We start from the raw sequence: 26,052 nt of genomic DNA on the forward strand, positions 1-26,052 counted from the left end.
ATCAGAAATTTTTTTTATTGTATACAGATGAAAGACACACTTATATACTACTTTTCTACATAGTTTCCATTTAAATTAAGGCACTTATCGTAGCGATGGATGAGCTTGGAAATTCCTTCATCACAAAATTCGGCCATCTGCGCCTTCAACCACGTGGTTACCTCTTTTGGGACAGAAAAGGTGTGATTTTTGTGGATTTCCTGGAAAGAGGCACTACAATAAACTCTCAAAGGTATTGCAAAACTCTGCACAACCTCAGAAGAGCAATAAAAAACAAGCGCAGGGGAAAGTTGGGCTCAAAGATCTTGCTGATTCACGACAACGCCAGGCGCTGATAACCTCGCTGTTGTGCGCCCTAAAACACTAATCATCATCATCATCATCACGACAACGCCCGGGCCCACATGGTAAATGCCACTCGTGAAGTTCTCGAATCTTTTAAGTGGGAGTTGTTTCCTCATCTGCCGCACAGTCCCGACCTGGCACCGAGAGACTTCCACTTATTCCCAGCAATGAAGAAGTGGTTGGCTATGCAGCATTTTGATGACAACACACAGCTTCAAGAAGAGGTAACCAAGTGGTTGAAGGTGCAGGCGGCCGAATTTTATGACAAAAGAATTTCCAAGCTCGTCCATCACTAGAATAAGTGCCTTAATTTAAATGGCAACTATGTAGAAAAGTAGTATTTAAGTGTGGCTTTCATCTGTATATAATAAAAAAATTTCCAATACTTTATTTATTTTTAATTCCAAAATGTAATGTACTTTGTGGATAGCCCTCGTACTTGCAGTGGATCCTGATACAGTTTGGAATTCCTGTGTGATGGTCTGAATAGATGTCTGCCTATTACACATTACAACCCTCTTCAACTGTTGGCTGTCACTGTCAGTCAACAAATGAGGTTGACCTGTATGCTTTTGTGCTGTACGTGTCCCTTCATGTTTCCACTTCACTATCACATAGGAAACAGTGGACCTAGGGTTGTTAAGGGGTGTGGAAATCTCACTTACAGATGTATGACACAAGTGACACCCAATCATCTGACCACGTTCAAAGTCCATGAGTTCCGTGGAGTGCCCCATTCTACTCTCTCTCACGATGACTAATGACTACTGAGGTCACTGATATGGAGTACCTGGCAGTAGGTGGCAGCATAATGCACCTAATATGAAAAACATATGTTTTTGGGGGTGTCTGGATACTTTTGATCACATAGTGTAAATCGTTTTTATATTAGCTGATACAACTTGGAATTTCCTGACAAGAACATGGCCTTTTGTCTTTCCATATTAAATATTTGGCAAACCAAAAACCATAACTTCATTCCTCTGTATTAAGCATCGCACTCTTCATGTTGCTCGTTAAATGATGAGAAGGTAGTAAACATGGGTGGCATAGGAGATGTCCATGCTATATTTGCTAATACTAGCACTGCCTGTAATACATAATGGTTGTTAGCTCCTTCTAATGTAGCACGGTTTGCATTAGGAGTTATTGTAAATTGTCCATGGTTGAAAATCCACATTCTCAGCCAATCCAAAATAGTTTCAAGTCCAAATTACACGTGTCACAGGTCCCAAGTCATTGCCAATTTTGTAATAGGTGAACTACACCCACAAAATATGGACTCTAGTCACAAGAGGTAAATATAAAAGATGCTATTAAGAACAGTGGAAACTATCTTGAGTCCAATCCCAGCCATATCAGAGTCACATCTAGTATAACACCATATACAATAAAATAACACTTGTAGTGTGCACTCCACTGCTCGCATTAACACTGCTTTAAGCACTATTTGAGTTGAGGAACCACAGAGGTATGTTTAATGCAGTTGTTGAGTCATTCAGGAAATCTTGGATTACTACAGGTATCAAGATTTTTCACAGTGAGAGAAAGACATCTGCAAAATAGCCAGATGAGTCAAGACCCAGGAGCACCTGCATATTATGATATTGAAAAAAATGTTACGGTTGTAGGCACATATTTTCTGAAAGTTACTGCTCAAGCAGTAAAAATCAATTCATTACATTACATAATGTCAATGAAATATTCAATGCTGTGTAATATAATATATTCCTTTGACAGGTAATCAGTGTTGTCATAAAAATGTTTATACTATATGCATACAATTAAAGAGAGTGACAGAATTTTGAAAGGTAGTCTATATGCAACAAATATTTATAATAATTAATTTTATAAAACAGATGATGAAATGGGTGCAAGTAGTTCAGAAGTACTGAAAAGGGACCGACAGCCTCTGCAGTTTGGTCCATTAAGAACTCACACACACACACACACAGTACTGAAAAACCAATACAGAGAAAGGTAGTGAAATTAAAATTCTGTGGCTGCTTTCTGAAATGAAAATCTTTGGGACTCTTAAAAGTAAAAGTTGCTGTCAGTGAGATAGGAAATTAAGAAAAAGATGAGAAAGTTATTTTTGTTGTTAAAGTCATCAGTTTGGTACAGCACACACTGACAAACACTTTTGTTTTTTTAATACAAATGTTACTGTAACTGTGTGTTTTGAGATATTAAAATGATATAAAGCAATTATAAGGATTTCTACTAATATAACAAAAATATAGTCTACACTATATTGTAACTCATTTTCATCTGAAACAGTAGAAAACAGGGAAAAATTTACTTAGTATACTACAAAACTAATTCTTTATTTGCAGATGGTGTCTATGTTGAAGTGCATCCATCGATGCTGCAAGGAATGTGCAAAAAATTACTTCACAATTCAGGTAACAGATCGAAGCATTGCAGATGCAGTTTGTCCTTTTTGCAAGGAACCAGAATTGAATGCTGATGATGAAGAGGAAGCATTGGAATATTTCAGTAATCTTGATATTCTCCTTAAAAGTTTCCTTGATGAACCTGTGCATGAACTTTTTCAGAGAAAGTTACGTGACCGCACTCTAATGAAGGATCCAAACTTCAAATGGTGTGTGAAGGTACAAAGCAACATAATGTTTTAATAAAGTCCTAGTATACAACACTTATTTGAATTAAATATTAAATGAACCAATACAAATAATATAGGTGATTAAGTCAATCAGTAAACTTGATGCCGTTGTATTTTTCATATGAGGTCAATTCTTTACATTACATACTGTCGATGAAATATTCAATGCTGTATAATATAATATATTTCTTTGACAGATAATCAGTGTTGTCATTAAAATGTTTATACTATATGCATAGAATTACAAATTGCACTATGCTCAAATGAATCTTGGTCTAACTGAAGTTAAAATTGGATTATTATAAGGGATTTATGTAGGCTATTTCCTTAGTAAAGATGTATAATTTTACCAAGTATTTTTATATAAAAACTTGATATTGTATATATTGAATTATTAGAATGAGGAAATAACATTTGATATTACTTGCCTACTTATACTCAGTTTCTCCTGTTCTAAATAGCATATTGGGCAACAGTTTTCCTCTAGAAAATTCACGCAGCTTCTTCCCAGTTCATGTTCATGCATTGAAGATCCCTTACAAAAGTTTGTTTCCAGGTGTTACAAGGCCTTTCTCTACTTCTGTATGCCCCAACAGTGCTGATTTGGGGATTATTCCATCTTTCATATATAAGGCATATATGGAAAGCTTCAGTCTTCTTTCAGCAATGATTCTGTGCAGGCTGTGTATACCACTTCTTCACAGTATTTCATCTTTAAAATTCACACCAAGCATAGTTGGTGAAAAAAAAATTGAGTTTGTGTGCTGATTTTATTTAAGTTTTCCAGGATTTACATTTGTATATTGCCATTGTTAGGGTGACAGAGGAGTACAGCCAAAACTTTGTTGACATACCTACAGAGTCTAATGCCATATGGATCACATTTGTTGGAAGACTGCAAATGATTTCCCAGATCTGCTACTGATGTCTATCTACATTCCCTTTGTTACAAATAAGGTGGCCAAAAAATGGAAATCAATGAGCTTCTCTTCTTGTAGTACCTTCTCCTACACTGTAATTCAAATAGATACATATTCACTGTGTTTGTCTTATCATTTATTTTTGGCTCTACAGAACTGGTCATTCTGTCTAGCTTCCTAGTCTTTACTTATAAACTTTGTGGTGTTTTTGCCAGAAGAATGATTTAATCAGCTAAATACAGATCCATAAGGTTAGATTGCTCATTCCAACACATGCCTAAGTTCAAGTTGTCCATAGTTTTTCTCATTATGAATTCTGTGACTAATATGGAAAAGAATGGTAACAAAATGCATCTTTGTTTTATTCCTGTCAGAATGGTAAAGAAAGGGATGTTCCCATCTTCTGTTCTTATACTTCAACTTGAGTCTAGATATAGATTTCTGGAAACATCAGTGAGATGATTGGGAATTCTATATAGGCTTAGAGTATTCCACAATGATTCTCAGCATATACCAACAGAAGTTCTTTTAAAGTTGATGAAGTTGTGTGCAGTGGATTGTTGAATTATATGCATTATTCTATTATGTTTCATAGAACAAGTATTTCTTTGGAACAGGATTTCCCACTTTGAAAGCCAGCCTGGTCTTCTTTTAGTTGACAATCTGCTGCTTCATGTATATTTTTTAAAAGTATGATGCAAAAGACATTGCCTGGCACAAAATGTGTATATCTCTCCAATTTGTACATTCAGTTGGATTTCCTTTCTTCAGTAGTGTAACAATGATGCCATGTCTCCAGTCTTGTGGGACTTGCCTTGCTCGCCAGTAGATATTGCACAATATTATAATTTATTAATTTACACAATTCAACATCAACACCCTAACTTATTTATTATAAACTCCTTGAATTCTAGTGCCATGTAAAATACCTTTCTTTTTATCAATTTCATCAATATACTCTGGAATTAATAAGAGAGCACTGTTAGATTGTTTGTTGCAATATCCAAGACCGACATTTGTAATTACTGGTGACTATTGGTAATCTGGCATTTGATATGTCAGTTTCTTGTATTATATTAGTGTATTCGCTTCTTAAGGACAAATCTGTTAATATTTTCTTTGCGTAAATTACACAGCGTACTAGAGACTGTTGTAATATTCAGTTTTTTAAATGTAATTTCTGTTTGCCTCATGTTATAAAGAGTGATGAATGCTCTTAATATTTGTTGTTTCACCACTGAAACATCATTTATTTAATTTGTTTTTTAGGCACTAGAGTTTTGCTTAACAGCTGTGCAATATATGTAGTCAGCCTGCTACATAAATTTCTTACTAAAGCTTTCACACAGATTGTAACAGGATGGATTTTAAATATTGTGAAACAAGAAACCTAAAACATTACTTTTTTTTTTTTTTTCAGTGTTCCTCTGGCTTCATAGCTAATCCCCGTCAAAAGCGACTGGTTTGTCCAGACTGTCGATCTGTAACATGTGCCTCATGCAGAAGACCTGTAAGTACAGTGATAAGCAACACAGGAAATGAACGATTGTTATTTTATAGTGTTATAATACCATCATCTACACAATCCTCAATGACACAAGAGTATGGATGAACTAAACATGAAAGAAAGATGAGGCTCCTATGATACTAATACATAGTCACTAGGATGTGACGTACGTAGAAAATGTAAAAGAATACCACAGATATATGCACCAGCATCCAAAAGTTAAGCATACATGAGAAAGGTGCAAAATCAGAAGAGAAGATGTGAACACTTACAGTAAATGGTCAGGATTTCTCCACCAACTAGAACCACACTATCGCTATAGGAAAGAAAAATCACTGATTCGAACAAGTATGTGTTTCAACAAAAATGAAAAACAGTGTATTTATCTCATAATGTCTCTGTTGTTTGCCTTTTAATTTTGAGCAGAATGTAGTCCATTGGTGTTCACAATTTAACAATAAAAAGATGTCATCTGGAAACTGTTTTGTGCAGTAGGAATCCTTGGGCTTTTGTCTGAATAGGTTATGGTTGTTTCAGGAGTTGCATGTTTAAATCAGTGTATCAGAATTGCAGAGTGGTTGGTCTATATGTCATATATCTAGTAATATGTGTGACACTCCAGATAATGCAGAGATGGGTTTTATTGTGGAGTCATCAGCATTGTGATTGAACCATACCTCAACGAAGAAATGTACTCTCAGCAGCAAATCATTGTTTAGTTTAAAGAATGATTTATTGTGCACATTTATCCGGAGAGAAAGTTGTAGCAGTTGTAATAACATCATCAGTGAGGAAAAGAGCCGTGAGATATTGGTGTAAGGAGTTACATTGAATGTGTGTCTGGAGATTATCTTCACTGATGATTGTAAGGAAGTAAGATCAGGGTTTAACACCCCCTTAATGTTGAGATCATTAGAAGTAGGACACAAGGTCAGATTGGAGATGGTAATTGGCTGTGTGATTTTCATATACATTAAATGATTTATGGAAATTTATGGAAAGCTAAATCTGGATGGTCATATGATACTTTAAATAGCAATCCTGTCCTCCTGTGCACCAGCATCTTAATCACTATTGCATCTCATTTGATCTGTTGGTTAGAAAAGTTCCTATATGAAACATAGCAACCATATTTGTGGTTTTTTGGAGGTGCTGATGGTTCATACTTTCTTTTCATGGATGATACTAGGTGTCTGCATCAAGAAGTTCTTGTAAATTTCTTGTAGTTGGAGACGTGCAGCTCATGGACTTGCTATGAAGTCTCTGTGTTTGAGTCCCATAGAACACGCATGCGATATGTTGTGGAGGTGAACAGCATTTTGTCAGTTGCCAAGGAACTACAAAGGGCTTTTCCTGATTTCTGCCTAGTTTTTTCTCACAAGGGAATGGTTCAATAAGACAAGGTGAAACCTATCCTGAAATTTTTTACACAGGAAGAAGACAATGACAGAAATGCACTGTCAAAATTTTAGTTGCTAAGAGGCACTGCAAGTATTAAAAAAAAGTAAAAAGTAGCTGAAAATTGCCAGATTCGTAGCAGCACACACACACACACACACACACACACACACACACACACACACACACACACACACGACAACTTAATTTCTGATACCTCTCTTTCATTTCAGATTTATCAGCAGAACAGTACTCTTAAGCTCCAGTCATTTGTGATTTACCAATTTTCTCCACCATGCTTTACGCATCTGAGCAAATAAGCCTGGTATGCAGCACAATGTGCAGAACAATGGCCGGGACCATTTCTGACTCCAGCCCAGTTCTGTCTAAATAAAACTAGTGGTTACTGTGAAGTGCTTGACTGCATCAATTCTTCCTTTGTCCAGTGTGTCTGGTTCAAGAAAAATGTTTTTTTTTTTTTTTTTTTTTTCATTCAATAGACAATTCACATTTTTGTGATGACTACAGGGAATAAACAAAAAAACTATTTCACTGATAGTCAAATGTACAACATTCAGACATTATTACAATGGATGGCCTACAGGAATTGTTATAAAATGTAGTACTGCAAGACACATTTCATTTCAACAAGTTAAAAGTCCTCATTGATGGAAGTTGTCTGTGACATCAAACATAAGGTTTTATTTTCTCTGCTAGCCACTTTTATCAGAATTACTTGTGCAAGAATTTTGGTATGAAGTTATTCAAAAAAATGTTTGTATAGTTTATGCCAGGTTTTCATTGGAGCAAAAAAGCTAAGAAGCATGAGCAAAAGAGAATTCTGTCTAGTGTACCTAGTAGGCCTCTCACAGGTCTTTCAACTGGACACCACTGCGGGTACTTGTGTGTCCCTAACCTTGCCCAGTTACCTAATTGGAAAATGGAGAACTGTGGCTTAACATAGAAAATGAACCACATGTCTTTCATGGCCAGTCCAACATCTGTGAAAAGTGAATGCTGAGTTAAAAATCATAGTGAAAAAGTTGTGGTCTGAACAGGTTTTGATCCCATGCTCTCTGGATCACGAAGCATGTGCTTTGCCACTAGACCATTTTTATTTTAGAAAAATAGATAAATATGACCATTAGACCTTACATGCATAGTGAAAACACTAGCTGTCACCTCTTGAGGTGATGCTCAATGTCGGCAATTGGTGTTTTTGAATGAAATTTTCACTCTGCAGCAGAGTGTGTGCTGATATGAAACTTCCTGGCAGATTAAAACTGTGTGCCAGACTGAGACTCAAACTTGGGACCTTTTCCTTTTACGAGCAAGTGCTCTAAACAAATGAGCTACACAAATATGACTCACAACCAATCCTCACAGCTTTAATTCTGCCAGTACCTTATCTCCTACCTTCCAAATTTCACAGAAGCTCTCCCGCAAAACTTGCAGAACTAGGACTCCTGGAAGAAAGGATACTGTGGAGACATGGCTTTGCCATAGCTTCAGTGATGTTACCAATAATGAAATTTTCACTCTGAAGTGGAGTGTGCACTGATCTGAAGCTTCCTGGCAGGTTAAAACTGTGTGCAGGACCAAGACTTGGACTTAGGACTATTGCCTTGCGCAGGCAAATGCTCTACCATCTGAGCTACCCAAGCACGACTCATGACCCCTCCTTACAGTTTAAATTCTGCCAGTACCTCGTCTCCTATCCCCCAAACTTCCCAGAAGCTCTTCTGTGAACATTGTAGAACTAACACTCCTGGAAGAAAGGATATTGTGGAGACATGGCTTAGCCACAGCCTGGGTGATGTTTCCAGAATGAGATTTACACTCTGCAGCAGAGAGTGTGCTGATATGAAACTTCCTGGCAAGTTAAAACTGTGTGCTGGATTGAGACTCGAACTCCTTTCATGGGCAATAGTCCTGAGTTCAAGTCTTTGTCCGGCACACAGTTTTAATCTGTCAGGGAGTTTCATATCAGCACACACTCCACTTCAGAGTGAAAATTTCATTCTGGAAACATTCTCCAGGCTGTGGCTAAGCTATGTCTCCACAATATCCTTTCTTCCATGAGTGCTAGTCCTGCAAAGTTCACAGAAGAGCTTCTGGGAAGTTTGGAAAATAGGAGATGGGGTACTGGCAGAATTGAAACTGTGAGGAGGGGTCGTGAGTCATGCTTGGGTAGCTCAGATGGCAGAACATTTGCCCGCACAAGGCAATGGTCCCAAGTTTAAGTGTTAGTCCAGCACACAGTTTTAATCTGCCAGGAAATTTTAATTAGTGTTATAAATTTCTTCTCAATGATAATGAGAAGACAGGGAAAAATGGCAGCTGACATAGAAGGAAAATTTTGGACAGGTGCTAAGGAGAGATGGAGAGGTAATTCCATGTAAAGTGCATGATCTCCATACATGTCACGCTTCCATACAAATCGAGACACTTAAATTCTTCCTTCTGCGCACCATTTTGCTTACTCAGTCAAGAACATTGTGCTCGCCTTGCATAATAATCCTCACTGAATAGCAAAGTTCCTCATTGTGGCTCTAACAAGATAGAGTTGTATCCTGTATTCTGAACATTAGCTCCAAAAACCGAAAACTAATAACACAGTTTTCAAAGGCAATGTTCACTACCTCATGTTCTCTTCTGTTCCCCCTAGCATAAATGATTCTACCTATATACAAGCAAATCGTAATGAATTTTCTGCAAATGCTCATTTGCACATGTTCACTTCCATTCACTTCCATTTGCTCCATTGTAAAGCAGGCTTTAGGTGCTTAAAATTGGTGTCTGTGAATTCTGGATAATTCTGCTATGCAGCGCTGCATGAGTAATTCACTGAGTCACGCGCTAGGTGGGCAGGTCTGTACAAACCATTCTTATAAGCTTTTGTTCATGTGACAAAAATGTGTAACTTCAACATTTTTTACAAAATACTTACAGTGTCTCTTAGCAGCTAAATTTTTGGCAGTGCATTTCTTTTGTCATCTTCTTCCTCTGAAAAAAATTTCAGAGTAGGTTTTGACTTGTCTTATTGGACCATTCCCTTGTCAGAAATAATGACTAACAACTACTGCCACATTTTGAGTGACTTTATGGAGAGCATATGACATTGCTGTTAAATGTATATGGCACTTAGGGGTAGCCATTTTCTGTATTAATTGTTTTGTTGTTGTGAAAGAGATTGAAGACTCTGGTTTTCCTTTATTCTTAATTATGTTTAACTTTTTAACACCAGAACACGCAGGAAAGAATAGCTAATATGAAACTCCAACCAGATGTAAATAGAAGAAGTATTTAGTTACAATTACTTACATTTACTTACACTCATGGCAGCATTCACAAACAGAAAGACAAAAGACTTGCTACCTTTTATGGTGCCAAGAGACCCTTTGCTCACTGACTACATCTCAGTAATCAGTAAGCAACTATGAAAGTGAACTTCACCATTGTCCCCATTTCCAAGACAGTGATAATAATGGAAGTTAGTATGCAGTGAACAACTGAGCAGCAAAATTTTATACATTGGAAGTAAGTAAAGCAGATTTTAAAGATGAGTTTTTCAGAGGATGTTAGGTGGTATTAAAGTGAGTACTGATAGATGTTCCTCATGTTTTTGGTTCTTCTGGTTTGATAAACTAGTAAAAAACAACAGCTATACACAAGCACACCCCATTCCTCAATCCCTTGAGAACTGAGTTGAAATATGGAACTACTTCATATTCTTTTTCTCGCTGGGTTTATTGTCATACAGATTTAATGTCTGAGAGGAATTATTTGATCCACTTGTTATGCAATGAATAATGAATTAACTGTTGGGGCTGAGAGCTGACCACCGAGTGGCAGAGAATGCGGCCATTTGTAGCTCAGGAAAAGGTGCTGCTTCCTTGCCTGGACGAAGATTGTAGAGTGTTGGTCACTGGAAGCACACTGTGAATCTTAGTGAAATGCCCTGATTGCAATAGTCCTTTATTTATTTTAGTACAGAGGAGGACTTCAGCGGTTGGGAGGCTATTGCCTCCAGCAGCCTAGTTGGCTCCTGATGGGCCTGCACTGATGTCACCAACTGCTAACCCAGGAGAAGGTTGTGCTATAAGTGATGGCTGCCGGTGTCACAATGACTACTGAAAGTTGATGCTGCCTTGTGTGACCATTGACGTGTGACAGACACAGCTTCTGACAACCTGACTGCTGTGGGGTTGCAGTGTACCACACCAGGAAGTACAGCGTTTAAGCCATGGTGCCCACCATGGCCAAAGTCAAAGGCATATGCCCACACTGGGTGGTGATCAGCAATGACAAGGGCTTACAGAAACTGGTGAAACAAGAGTGTAGCCAATCAGCTCCTAGGCCAGGCTTGAACATGTGACTTACCAGGGAGGTTGGTCACCAGTGGAACATAGTCATCCTGCAGATGACCCAGTGGTGTGAATGTGCCAAGTTGTCTGTATATTGTCCCCAGCTTAGATGTGTACACTTGCAGTTACTGGAGACAGTCATTATGCTTCATCCAGCAGTGAAGCGGTCTGTGCCTGAGAATTAACAGCTGACAAAGATTGTGGCATTCAGCATCGCATACCCAGCCTGACACAGTCATGTGTAGAGAATGTTTGCGAGCATGTGAGAGTGAGGGTCTGACTTTTTTTTTTTTTTTTTTTTGGGGGGGGGGGGGGGATGAGTGTTTATGAGGGCATGCTAGTCAGTACTTGTTCAACAGCAGCACCCCCACTCCAGAAAGGATAAAATGCTGCAGCAGACAGATGTTACCACTGGATGCTGATGACTTCATTCATTCTGATTTTCTTGTTTAGTCAGGTCCTGCAGGAGCCTAGCTGAAATGTAATACTGCCCAACTTTACCCTTCAGAAGCACTGGATAGCTTCTTTGCTTCATCAGCAAGCTAACTAGGTACTCTTCCATTCTGAATACTCCTTGCGAAACAGTGTCTGGACTTCAAGCTGACAATAATTTCCTTCAGTACAATGTCATTTTGCTGATTATCACAGGAACAGTCTATCAAACCTGATGGTGTCATTGTGTAACATAATAAAAGAAAGAAAAAAAAAATTAAAGCTGTTTCTCAGCTTAAGATGCTCACTTTCTAAGTATTAAGGGAAATTTGAGGTAAAAAAAACAATTACATATACACTCTTGCCTCTAAAGCATCAGATTAGTTTTATTCTAACATAATCAGAATGGAGAAGCTGAGTTCAGAATGCTCAGTGACAGAGGTTGACTGCGAAATTAAGTACAGTTGCAATACTTCTGTTTACACCTATTTTTAACAGTGTTTCTTGCTTTCATATTTATGCTTTTTTTATTTGCTTTCCATGACCAAAATTATAAAAGTAGATGAAATTTGTACCAACCTGCACATATGTGTACTTATTTGAATAATGAAAATTGAAATTTCATTAAATATTAATGAAGTTCCATACCTCTAAAGCAAAATGTATTGTGAAACTGTATGGTAATAATATCACTAAAATAAAATTTCAGTGGGCATAATTGGTGTTACAACAGAGAACTGCAGTAAGTCTGGCACTGCCAAGATCATTTTAGTTCTTAATATGTTCTTTGTGAAAAAATGTCTGGTTTGATTTTTGAACAGCACAAAAATTGCAGGAAAGTAAGAACACTTAGTGTACACTCCAGTCATTCTCGCAAGTCACTGAAGTGGTTGCTACATCTGACTGAGATCACAATGGATGGAAGCTACAGCTTTCTTTCATTCACACATCATGTTTTGTAGATGCCATCAGGAGGGAGAACTCTCAAGAATACAGAACAGATCTTACAAATCAATTGTTACATTTTATTACCAGTCTGAAAACGGAAAAACTGTTCCAATAGTTCCAATTTAAGCTTTCAGTTACATTTTTATGTCCAACTTCATTATACTTCCAAGTAATCAAGTAATTTTTTTTGTGTGGTGTTTGTAATGAGAGCTACTGGTGAGGTAATTTTAGTCAGTGGAATTGATTTAACATGGAACTGATTTTCATTCTTGACCTAAACTTTGATACTGTGTTTAGCAGTGTATATCACTCACATACCATTTATTTCTATAAAATCATTAACACTGCACAGAAAGTAATGAAAAAATAGTTAATACATATTTCTGGGTTCTTATGTAACAAGCTTCACCAGGAACTGTCTGGCATCATGCTGTTATTTATGCTAGGTCATATCACTATTTATCAAGCTTTTATCTACTACTGAGTACTTTTTCATGTTGTATGTACTATCTTCAAACGTTTTCTTGAGCAATAATACAGCAAGGGACACACACTGTCACACTGTTTGTTCCGGATTCTGGAGAGAAGAGACATGGTCATGGGGTCCCCCCCCCCCCCCCCCCCCCCCCCCACACACACACACACAGTAAAAAAAGCAAAAGCACTCTAATAACCACTCACTGATTGAAACAAATTGTTATGATTATATTAAAACATTTTATATTCCTTTATCTTATGCTTCATACCACACATTTAGAAGGTTGTAAATGAAACACGCAGGTAATAAACATTGAAATACTTTGTGTCATCAAAATTGAAAGCATCTTCTTGACAGATTCAGTAATCATAGGTATTGTTGCAGATTATGCATCATGTATCAGAAACACGTGCTGCTCTAATGATTACTACACTACTGTAGCACAGACATAATATTATTTCAGCAACAAGATAAACAATGATTAGAGACACAATGCTAGTGGCTCAGTGCCCTATGTCTTCTACCAATTCAGCATCAGGAAGCCAAATAGTCTAGAAAATGTTCAGACAGTAAAATAACTTATATCAGATTATATCAGACATGACAGAAGCATGTACCATTATGCATGCTCCATGATTTCAGTGGGAGGTCCAGCATGAGGGCCTAAGCTGCAAAGAGTTCGCTGAATGGAAGGAGGCTAATGACCCAGAGTACCAGGCAGCAGGACTGGCACGCCATCTGGCAGAGCATGGTATTGACTGCCCCAAGTGTCACTTCCGTTTCTCATTGGCACGTGGTGGATGCATGCACTTCACCTGCTCACAGTGCAAGTACGAATTCTGTTGTGGCTGTGGGAAACCTTTCCTCATGGGTGCCAAATGTGGGCTGACTGAATACTGTGCTAAGCTGGGTCTACATGCTCATCATCCTCGTAACTGCCTGTTTTATCTTCGCGACAAAGAACCAGGAGATCTTCAGAAGCTGTTGCAGGTATTATCAGATACTTATTTGTGTACCTATGATATAGTATGTTTCAAAATAGTGGATAGTAAATATTTCAGGAGGTATTAGTGTAAACAATTTTGAGTAAAAGTATTCATGAAAACTTTGTCATTGAGTCCCAGGCTACAGCTGTTTGCATGTGTCATCTAAAATAAAATCTCAGGAAAAATATCAAGTTTAGAGGGAAGGCTTTCTCATGCATTTATTAGTCGGAAAACATTTTAATACCTTTACATATGTTACTTTTTTTAATTTCTCAGTTCAACACAATTTCCAATTCTCTTTTAAATTTGTAGACCTTATAAGGTCATGTTAATATTAATTTAAGATTGTAACTGATGTTCATTATGTGAGCTGCTAATCTGTCTCTAGCTAATCGGGGTATTTACACTGCTGCTAATCTGTCTCTAGCTAATCAGGGTATTTACACTTACTTTGCAGTCACTGGTTTTCAACTGCACCCATACACAGTGCAACACAGTAAGATTTGTTAATCTTTAACTGTCAAAACATGTGACCTCAGTGCTGTTTTCTTACTTTGAGAAAGTAAGCATTAGGTAGTGTACCACCTTATGGCTAGACTGTAAAGAGATGGTGTTATGCTGAAACATCAGCATTCTTGCAGCCAAAATGAAATCTCATAGTAATATGAAGAGCTTACACACATGTCCCATTAAGAGTTCATAAAGCATCACCAGAACTGATACATTCCTAATGTACAGTGAAATGTTTCACACAAACACACACATATGGCACCAACCACCTAGACTCTTAATGCAGCACTGTATGGTTAAATGTGGATAGCGTCCTCTTGGGTAAAATATTCCGGAGGTAAAATAGTCACCCATTCGGATCTCCGGGCGGGGACTACTCAAGAGGACGTCGTTATCAGGAGAAAGAAAACTGGCATTCTATGGATCGGAGCGTGGAATGTCTGATCCCTTAATCAGATAGGTAGGTTAGAAAATTTAAAAAGGGAAATGGATAGGTTAAAGTTAGATGTAGTGGGAATTAGTGAAGTTTGGTGGCAGGAGGAACAAGACTTCTGGTCAGGTAAATACAGGGTTATAAATACAAAATCAATTGGGTTTAATAATGAATAAAAAATAGGAGTGCGGGTAAGCTACTACAAACAGCATAGTGAACGTATTATAGTGGCCAAGATAGACATGAAGCCCATGCTTACTACAGTAGTACAAGTTTATATGCCAACTAGCTCTGCAGATAACGAAGAAATTGAAGAAATGTATGATGAGATAAAAGAAATTATTCAGGTAGTGAAGGGAGATGAAAATTTAATGGTCATGGGTGACTGGAATTTGACAGTAGGAAAAGGGAGAGAAGGAAACATAGTAGGTGAATATGGATTGGGGCTAAGAAATGAAAGAGGAAGCCGTCTGTTAGAATTTTGCACAGAGTATAACTTAATCATAGCTAACACTTGAATCAAGAATCATAAAAGAAAGTTGTATACATGGAACAATCCTGGAGATACTAAAAGGTATCAGGTAGATTATATAATGGTAAGACAGAGATTTAGGAACCAGGTTTTAAATTGTAGGACATTTCCAGGAGCAGATGTGGACTCTGACCACAATCTATTGGTTATAAACTGTAGATTAAAACTGAAGAAATTGCAAATATGTGGCAACTTAAGGGGATGGGACCTGGATAAACTGACTAAACCAGAGGTTGTACACAGTTTCAGGGACAGCATAAGGGAACAATTGACAGGAATGGGGGAAAGAAATACAGTAGAAGACGAATGGGTAGCTCTGAGGTATGAAGTAGTGAAGGCAGCAGAGGATCAAGTAGGTAAAAAGATGAGGGCTAGCAGAAATCCTTGGGTAACAGGATAAATATTGAATTTTTTTGATGAAAGGAGAAAATATAAAAATGCAGTAAATGAAGCATGCAAAAAGGAATACAAATGTCTCAAAAATGAGATCGACAGGAAGTGCAAAATGGCTAAGCAGGTATGGCTAGAGGACAAATGTAAGGATGTAGAGGCTTATCTCACTAGGGGTAAGATAGATACAGCCTACAGGAAAATTAAAGAGACCTTTGGAGAAAAGAGAACCACTTGTATGAATATCAAGAGCTCAGATGGAAACCCAGTTCTAAGCAAAGAGGGGAAAGCAGAAAGGTGGAAGGAGTATATAGAGGGTCTATACAAGGGCGATGTACTTGAGGACAATATTATGGAAATGGAAGAGGATGTAGATGAAGATGAAATGGGAGATACGATACTGCGTGAAGAGTTTGACAGAGCACTGAAAGACCTGAGTCGAAACAAGGCCCCGGGAGTAGACAACATTCCATTAGAACTACTGACAGCCTTGGGAGAGCCAGTCCTGACAAAACTCTACCATCTGTTGAGCAAGATGTATGAGACAGGCGAAATACCCTCAGACTTCAAGAAGAATATAATAATTCCAATCCCAAAGAAAGCAGGTGTTGACAGATGTGAAAATTACCGAACTATCAGTTTAATAAGTCACAGCTGCAAAATACTAATGCGAATTCTTTACAGACGAATGGAAAAACTGGTAGAAGCCAACCTCGGGGAAGGTCAGTTTGGATTCTGTAGAAATGTTGGAACCCGTGAGGCAATACTGACCTTACGACTTATATTAGAAGAAAGATTAAGGAAAGGCAAACCTACATTTCTAGCATTTGTAGACTTAGAGTAAGCTTTTGACAATGTTGACTGGAATACTCAAATTCTAAAGGTGGCAGGGGTAAAATACAGGGAGCGAAAGGCTATTTACAATTTGTACAGAAACCAGGTGGCAGTTATAAGAGTCGAGGGACATGAAAGGGAAGCAGTGGTTGGGAAGGGAGTGAGACAAGTTTGTAGCCTCTCCCCAATGTTATTCAATCTGTATCTTGAGCAAGCAGTAAAGGAAACAAAAGAAAAGTTTGGAGTAGGTATTAAAATCCAGGGAGAAGAAATAAAAACTTTGAGTTTCGCAGATGACATTGTAATTCTGTCAGAGACAGCAAAGGACTTGGAAGAGCAGTTGAATGGAATGGACAGTGTCTTGAAAGGAGGATATAAGATGAACATCAACAAAAGCAAAATGAGGATAATGGAATGTAGTCGAATTAAGTCGGGTGATGCTGCGGGAATTAGATTAGGAAATGAGACACTTAAAGTAGTAAAGGAGTTTTGCTATTGGGGAGCAAAATAATTGATGATGGTCAAAGTAGAGAGGATATAAAATGTAGACTGGCAATGGCAAGGAAAGCGTTTCTGAAGAAGAGAAATTTGTTAACATTGAGTATAGATTTAAGTGTCAGGAAGACATTTCTGAAAGTATTTGTATGGAGTGTAGCCATGTATGGAAGTGAAACATGGACAGTAAATAGTTTGGACAAGAAGAGAATAGAAGCTTTCAAAATGTGGTGCTACAGAAGAATGTTGAAGATTAGGTGGGTAGATTACGTAACTAATGAGGAGGTATTGATTGGGATAGGGGAGAAGAGAAATTTGTGGCACAACTTGACTAGAAGAAGGGATTGGTTGGTAGGACATGTCCTGAGACATCAAGGGATCACAAATTTAGCATTGGAGAGCAGCGTGGAGGGTAAAAATCATAGAGGGAGACCAAGAGATGAATACACTAAGCAGATTCAGAAGGATGTAGGTTGGAGTAGGTACTGGGAGATGAAGGAGCTTGCACAGGATAGATTAGCATGGAGAGCTGCATCAAACCAGTCTCAGGACTGAAGACCACAACAACAACAACAACTGCTGGTGGAATATAATGGTGCAGTGGGGGATGTGTTGGGTAGAGGGGGGAGAGGTGGGAGGCAGGGAGGGGTTTGGAGGTGGGTGGCTTGTGGCTGTGCAGGAGGCAGCTGGTTCACCATCTAAGAATGAGGGAGGGGGGGGGGGGGGTGTGACAGGTGCATGGGCTAGGCATATGATACACAATTGTTGAAGCCAGTGGGGAGCAGTACATGCTGAAGGTGACATTAGGATATGAATTTGGATAGGACTGATGGGACAGAGGAAGAGGAAACTCTTGGGTGGAGGGTGTGGGGACAGTGGATTACTAGAGATTGAGGTCAGAATGATTACAGGAGTGAAAATGTGTGCAGAGGTGTGTGTGTGTGTGTGTGTGTGTGTGTGTGTGTGTGTGTGTGTGTGTGTGTGTGTGTGTGTGTGTGTGTGTCTAAACAAATATGTTAGAGGAGAAAGTGTCAGCTGACAAAAGTAAAACTTGAGATAGTACTCAGTTTTCTAGATCAAGTCATTTGTCTGTTCCAATCATGTGGGTGCATAAATGCTGCATTGCCAATTACAGGAAGGTGTAGCTCTACATCTATTTAAAAGTGGACACATGATCATTATAATTTCTTTTACAACAACTTTTTCCATCATAACACTGAGCATCAAACTGTAAGAATTTTCAGTGAGAAGTATACGGTAATACATTTGAATGATATTCCTGCAATCAGATTATGGGTACTATATTTCTTTCTTTGTGACTTTTAGACTTTTCTGTTATAGTAATTCTTTACTCTTTCTATTATTTCATAATCATTAACAAAGGAAAATATTTCCAACTAAAATGTCCTTTCTTTGTCAGTAACGTTTTTAACATTCAAGATGTATTTCAAAATGTTTTGCTTCTGTTTTACAAGTGCTGCATGAGTGGTAATGAATGAAAAGAGCAAATATTATAACAATATAATAATAATAATAATAATAATAATAATAATAATAATAATAATATCTGATAAAGGAAAGAAATAATAATAATAATGATAATAATTTGCAAACAACAAATAGAAACAGTAGATCACATCACAAGCAGATGTACAATACTAGCAAATACAGAATACCCCAGAAGACACGACAATGTAGCAAAAATACAACAGCTTGCCTTAAAACATAAACTTATAAAACAACACGTTCCCACATACAAGTATGCACCACAAAATGTACTGGAGAATGATGAATACAAATTATACTGGAACAGATCCATTATAACAGATAAAACAACACCACATAACAAACCTGACATCATACTCACCAATAAAAAGAAGAAATTAACACAACTAATCGAAATATCCATACCCAATACAACAAATATACAAAAGAAAACAGGAGAAAAAATTGAAAAATACATCCAACTGGCTGAGGAAGTCAAGGACATGTAGCATCAGGATAAAGTTGACATTATACCAATTATACTATCAACTACAGGAGTCATACCACACAATATCCACCAATACATCAAAGCAATACAGCTACATCGAAACTTATATATACAACTACAGAAATCCGTAATTATTGATACATGTTCAATCACCCGAAAGTTCCTAAATGCAATATAACATATACCGTACAGTTAAAAGGAAGTCACGCTTGATCAAGGTCCATGTCACTTTCCATTTTTGACCAGACATAATGTCTGAGAAAAGAAAGAACAATAATAATAATACTTTATTTAACTTCTAGTGGTTCATTTCATATGAACAAAAACAGTGAATGTTACAATTATTTATACACAACACAATAATAAATTCTTCTGAAGATGACACTCATTAACATATGTAAGATTACAAATAAATGGCTTGCTGCTATAACATATATTTTCAAAACAATTCTTGCTCTGCACATTACAATGTTATTCTTCTAATTATTAAAGGGTTTTGGAAAAGGTATATCTTAAACAGAAATTTGAGCTTCACTGTGGAAAGAGTTGTAACCATACTGGGCAGTGCATTGCCTAATTTTAATCCTGCATATTGCATACTGTTTTCATAGAGGACTGTTTTGTGGCTGCTAATGTAAAATGTTTCTTTATTTCTAGTACTGTACTGATTCAAATGAGAATATATTGTGGGATGCAGCTTTTTTAAAAGCAATATAGGTTGTAGAATATACATGTTTACTATGTTTAGCACACCAGTGTTTGGACATAGGCCATGGCATTATTCCTTATATTTAGCTCCACAGGTGATTCTTATAATTCATTTTTGAATAATCAGGGCTTATTAGATTTCATTTGGTTGTTGCCTTCCCCCAACATTTCTATTCCACATGACAGGGGAGGAAAATAAAGCATGGTTGCAGTCTTTAGGACAACAGTATCTTTGAATATCTTACTAATAATATTGATTGCAAGTATATTCTTAGACAACTTACATGATTGAGTAGGCTGCTCAAATGCTGCTCCATTGGGCAAGGGTGCCGCACTTGTAGACAGGTGCTGGTACTGTAGACTACCTACCAGATGGCCATATTGCATGTGTTCTGCACATGTGGCGGCTGCTTGACCGTCCCTGCCTGCAAACCATCTCCTGCTCTCCTGTGCCTGTGGCCATATGGTTGCCTCCAGGGGAACACATGAGTTTGAAGAACTTATGCTAGAGTGTCAAAATGTATGTCTCATTTCAGGTTACTTTGAATGGTTAAACCAATGAATTTTACACTAAATGCTTTTTTTACCCTCTCACCATCTACGTACATTTTATTTTCATAACTGGGTCTACTATTGTTGAGTTCCATAATAAATGTTTATTTATTTAGATTTTCTTGGGTGGTGTCATCAATATGATGGCTTTTGCAAATGTCAAGTACATTTACAGACATAAAATACTTTTAGATCTTAGCCTTACAGGTAGTAATTAAACACTAAATTGATGCTTGTCAAAATACTTTACATATTACACATATTAATACAGCCAATTATTTTTTATACATTATTTTACAGTTCTTAAACTTAACCATTTAAAATTTGTTGAGTGAATAGAGACACTTTTCAATTAAGAATTCTTTTAGTTTTGATACAGTATTAATGTGGCTAATCCACCAGAGGTTTGACTGCAGATGGACTCCTAGAAATTTACACTTGTTTCCTTCCTCTGCCACAATGCCACATATCTCATTTATGTATGAGTGGTGTGAGCTGCCAGTTGTAAATATTAGCATCTGGGCTTTATTTACATTGACCTTTAATCATGGAAATATGAACTTAATTCTAGTATCCCATTACTTGCTGAAAATTTCAGTTACTCACTACCTTACCATGAAATAAATTTGAGGTGTCATCAGCACATTTTACAACATACGAGTTAATGGGGTGTACAACATCGTTAATATATGCTAAAAAGAGGAAAAGTCCAAGAATTGAGCCTTGAGGGACTCCCTATGTCACTGTTTCACTTGTGGATTTAAAGGTTAAGATCTTATTGTCAATTTAATGTGTACGTTTGGTACATTGTTTTCGATTCACCAAATAGGTAGATAGAAGTTTCATTGATGCATCTCTCATATTGTACGCCCACAGTTTTTTAAGAGAAGCTCATGGTCTACTGAGTCAAAAGCTTTGCTCAGGTCAAGGAATATTCCAGCTGTGTGCATAGCCCATCCTATGCTGCTATATACTTCATGGAAGAAACTGGTAACAGCAGTGGCCATGCTTAAGTCTTTCCTAAACCCATGCTACGATTCGGCAAGCATTTTGTGTCTTGAGAAAAATGATGTGAGTTGTGATAGGATAACTGTCTTAAACATTTTACTGTATTTAGGGATTAGTGATATCGGTCTATAATTTGAAACTTCTTTTTTACTTCCCTTCTTATTTATTGGCTGAATTACTTATTTTTAAGGCATTTGGGTATATGTTTTCATTAATACTACAGTTGATAAGATAGGTAAGGGGTTTAGTAATTTCATTGGCACATTTCTTTAACACCACCCATGAGATACCACCCCATTGAGATGAATGCTTATTCTTTAGCTTTTGTATTGTGTTAAATTTTTCCTGTTGATTCACCTCCATAAATTCGAGCTGTATACCATCTGTGAGATCATTTAGTGTGCCAGCCTGTAGATCTATTATAGGGGCTGGTGGGTCAAAATGAGAGATAAAATGCCTATTGAATAAATTACCTACTTCATTTGGATCTTTCACTAGATGGCCCTTGTGTCTAATGCTAACTGGCTCACTTTGTCCCTTCCTGGTGGCTTTATGATGTTTATTGCTTAGTCTCCAGGACCTATGTTGGCTGAATGCTCTATTGTATCATTGTTTATCTGTTTCCTCAAGTGTAAAAGGTCTGTCTTAAAAGTTGTTTTGGCTTGATTGTACTTTTCCTTAAATATATGTAGCTTTGTTTCCTTATATAAACAGTCAAGATCATATATATTCTGCCTTAACTTAATCAGCCTAGGCGTAAGTTTTAGCCTAGTATTACTTTCAAGATAAGAGTTTGTTTGTACCTTGGTTATTTTTTTGAGAGGGCAGCAGCAGTCAAAATGCTTCAGCACTGTCGTATAAAATTTTTGCCATTTGTTTTCTGACCCTTTCGTTTGGTAAATAGTGTCCCATTTCTCCTCTGCTAATTTAGCTTTGAAGGTGCTGATGTTGGTGCTATTCAGGATCTGCTTCTTCTCAGTTATCTTAGTTGCTGTTGGTACAGCAAACCTTGAATATTCTAAAACCTGACAATAGTGATCTGAGTCATGAAAATCAACACTTTAAAAGTTAACACTGTCTTTTACAGTTTTGTTGACTATTACATAATCTATCTTACTAGAGATCTGTGAACACCACTTGCAGTTTTAAACAGCAAAACTGTTTTTGGCTACTCATGCAGGAATTTATTAGGCCATAAGCAGTGCCTCTTATGTCAGTGTCCCACAGATTATCTAACAGGATAATAATGTTCACACAGTCAAAAGTTTTGTCAAGGTCTAAGTATATACCTACAACATGTTCCCTGTTCTTAGTACCACTTATGGCCTCTTCAGTCATCTGAGCAACTGCTACACTAGTTGATTTATATTTTATAAATTAATTTTGTTTTTCAAATATCAGATTGTGTTTGTTGAAGCAAACAATGCAATTCTTTATTGGATGGTAAATGTGTGGCAGAAATGAAAGTAAGTATAATGGGTTCACTGATGTTCTCAAAATGTATACATGATTTATGAGATACTGTCAGCAACATCCACAGATTGATTGCTAACAATGTTTTTGGCTACAGGGAAGTAGAGTTGCTCATTGACTGTAAGAAAATACGGAATACTTTGGACAAGATGTCAACATCGTGCACAAAACATCATCTGTCTTTAAATTTTGATGAATCCAAGTTTATGCCCCTAAATAAGTGAAAGAACATGATAATATTTGATTATATCATCAGTAGAAAACACTGTTTAAATACCTGCAAGTAGTAGCACTAACAGATGATATAAAATACAATAAACACATGAAACCAATACTAGGAAAGGAACATGGATGATGTGGGTTTCTGGGAAAGTATATATGTTAAGGAAACCATTAACAGTGCCATAGTATGACCTATTATAGAGTGCTGCTCCAATTTTGGGAGTGATAATAAAGTAGCCTGACATAAGACACAATAGGAATTCAAAGATGCACTGCCAGGATTCTAACAGAGTGGTACAACCACAAGGTTTTCAAACTGCACAACACGGCTCCCTGGTCTGGTTTTACATGTAATAATGTTGGGAATGAAGAATAACCACAATGTGTCATTTATGTCATAGCTACTGAAAGCATGCTTCCTAATAAAATAAATTTGGAGCTGAATCATGATAGTCTCATAAAAAGAACTATGAGAATATGTTGCCCACAAGTTAAAACAAATGACAAAACAAAAAAATAAACTTCTACTAAACAAGTTGGATTCCTACAAAGTCTGTCTCATCTTAGAAAATGCCTTCCATTTAGCAAAGAACAAGAAACATCACATCACAGGAAGAACTTATTTTACTAGCTGCTCTGGACATTGTAGGTGTTAGGTGAATCAGCTACCAAGCAACTGATGTATCAACTCAAGAATGAACTTTATTAGTACCTTGTTCCAGAGAAATATTTTAGTTTCAGTAAGTTTGTAAACAGTGACTTGGTTATGAAGCTGGCATATCGTGAAAAATTCAGTTCATTGAATGTATGCCCTTCAAAGTAATTAGACAAACATTCTACAGTTGTTAGACAAAATTTCAGCCTTCAGAAGGAAACTACTGTTGTGGGATAAAAGTTGGATGATAAATGATGACATTTGGTTTATGGGGCACTCAACTGCACGCTCATCAGCACCCATACAAAATCCCAATTTTTACACAGTCCAGTTTCTACACAGTCCAATTTTTACACAGTCCAATTTTTACACAGTCCAATTTTTACACAGTCCAATTTTTACACAGTCCAATTTTTACACAGTGCAATTTTTACACAGTCCAATTGAGCCACTGTGAAGGATGATGATGATGATGATGATGGTGATGATAACACAAACGCTCAGTCCCCAGGCAGAGAAAATCCCCAACCTGGCTGGGAATTGAATCCAGGATCCCGTGATCCAGAGACAGCAATGCTAGCCACTAGACCACGAGCTGCAGATTGGATGATAAAGATATAAATTACTTTTTCCCAACTCTTCACTCAATTTTAGGAGACAATAACTTTCAGTTGAATGAAGAACTGAATTCTGTGTTTGTGGCTCATTTAACTGAAATACTTTCTGAAGTGCTTTCCAGAAGAAGCTGATCAACACTATTGGATCAAAGATCTTTTTGGTACAGAACTTCCATCGACACATACCACAGAAGAACAAGATCAATTTATTGCTATTTCTTGAGACTTCACATTGAAACTGAAATTTGTTTCCTCATCACTGCTTGAGTTTTGGAACTTGGTGAAGCAGGAGACAACAAGCCGCTTTGAGTTTTAATTTCTTTTGAAACATCCTATTTATGTGTCGTAGATTTGTCAGCATTGGCAGTCACCAACATGATATATAGAGCATGAATGAATGTGGAGAAAAAAATGTCACAGTTTTCAGTCTTGTGCTGAAGTCTAAAGAACTGATGATGAAGATGCAGGTAGTCCTTCCCATTAATTTTGTTCCCAGAATAATATGTAATAACATTACAAATTTATTAAAATGTGTTATGTCAATGGTTAATACAGAAATAACCAATTTTATTTATTTTTTAAAAACTAAAGATTCTTCATCCTACTCTGAGTCAGAAGTCAAGTGCGAAAGGAACCACAGACGTTTATGTTTGGGTGAAGGCAGCCAAGGGACCAAAAAGTTTAAAAACAACTGGTACAGCCAATACAAAAGCATAACAGCCCTACTTAAACAGAAAATGTTGGTTTAAAGGCAATATTATGTTTACAAAAGCATTTACAGACAGCCAGTATTTGATGTTGACTGTGGAACAGTTCTACTATTTAGGGATAGTGAGAAGAGTAAATCGATCTAAACTCATACATGGAGTCACACAGATGGTCATTTCTCTCTCATTCTATACTTAGCTGGAACAGAACATGAAGTGGCTAATATTAGTACAATGTTCCCTTTCCCATGCATTGCACAGTAGGTTGCAGAGTATGTATTTAGGCATAGAACAGTGAGAAACAACCTGAAATAAATTGTTGCACAGACAGCCGAATAATTAAAAGCAACTGATATCTTGGTAGATTAAGCCATAATACACATGCAAGATGCCAATATTGTGAATTGTCACTGGTGAAGCAGTGCATAATGTATCCCACTAAATGGGGAGGTGCAAATCATATAACACTGAGAAATTTCACTTACAAATTTTTCATACTGAACAGGTGTATGTGCTGTAGACTACAACTTTATTAATTTTGTTCTGATAAAAGGCCTCACTATGCACATTTAAATGTTAAGGTAGAAATCTGTCTTCCTAATTTTAAACTAATCTGAATTGACATTTACTAGGTATTACAATAATCTGCTGTGCATTTTATAATACATCTTAACATGAAGAACGCATGGAAACTTCTAAACTTTACAGGCAATTTATGTTGACAGGAGCACAACTTGGCATTTGATACAGAAGTTCCTGATGTCGTCAAAGAGCAAATGAAAGACAATACAGCCCTTAAGTGCCTTGTTCAACTACAGAAAGAAACACCAGGAGGACTTATTGACACTATCTGCAATGGAGATGTTTCAGAAGGACAGGCAGGATTGTGCAGGTAAGCACAAAACCTTGATGTTAT

General features: G+C 37.1%; 1 protein-coding gene across 1 annotated transcript in view; it reads left to right on the forward strand.

Annotated features, from left to right (window-relative positions):
• The window catches only part of LOC126157305 (E3 ubiquitin-protein ligase lubel), a 441,950-nt gene that overhangs the window by 379,100 nt on the left and 36,798 nt on the right, over positions 1–26,052 (forward strand). Inside the window, exons 18-21 of the mRNA XM_049916367.1 lie at positions 2,682–2,960; positions 5,312–5,401; positions 13,664–14,011; positions 25,862–26,028. Of these exons, the coding sequence (XP_049772324.1) occupies positions 2,682–2,960; positions 5,312–5,401; positions 13,664–14,011; positions 25,862–26,028 (884 nt within the window). The remainder of the gene's footprint in view (positions 1–2,681; positions 2,961–5,311; positions 5,402–13,663; positions 14,012–25,861; positions 26,029–26,052) is intronic.

The sequence above is a fragment of the Schistocerca cancellata genome, chromosome 2 (genome assembly GCF_023864275.1).
Source record: "Schistocerca cancellata isolate TAMUIC-IGC-003103 chromosome 2, iqSchCanc2.1, whole genome shotgun sequence".
NCBI classification, from domain to species: Eukaryota; Metazoa; Arthropoda; class Insecta; order Orthoptera; family Acrididae; genus Schistocerca; species Schistocerca cancellata.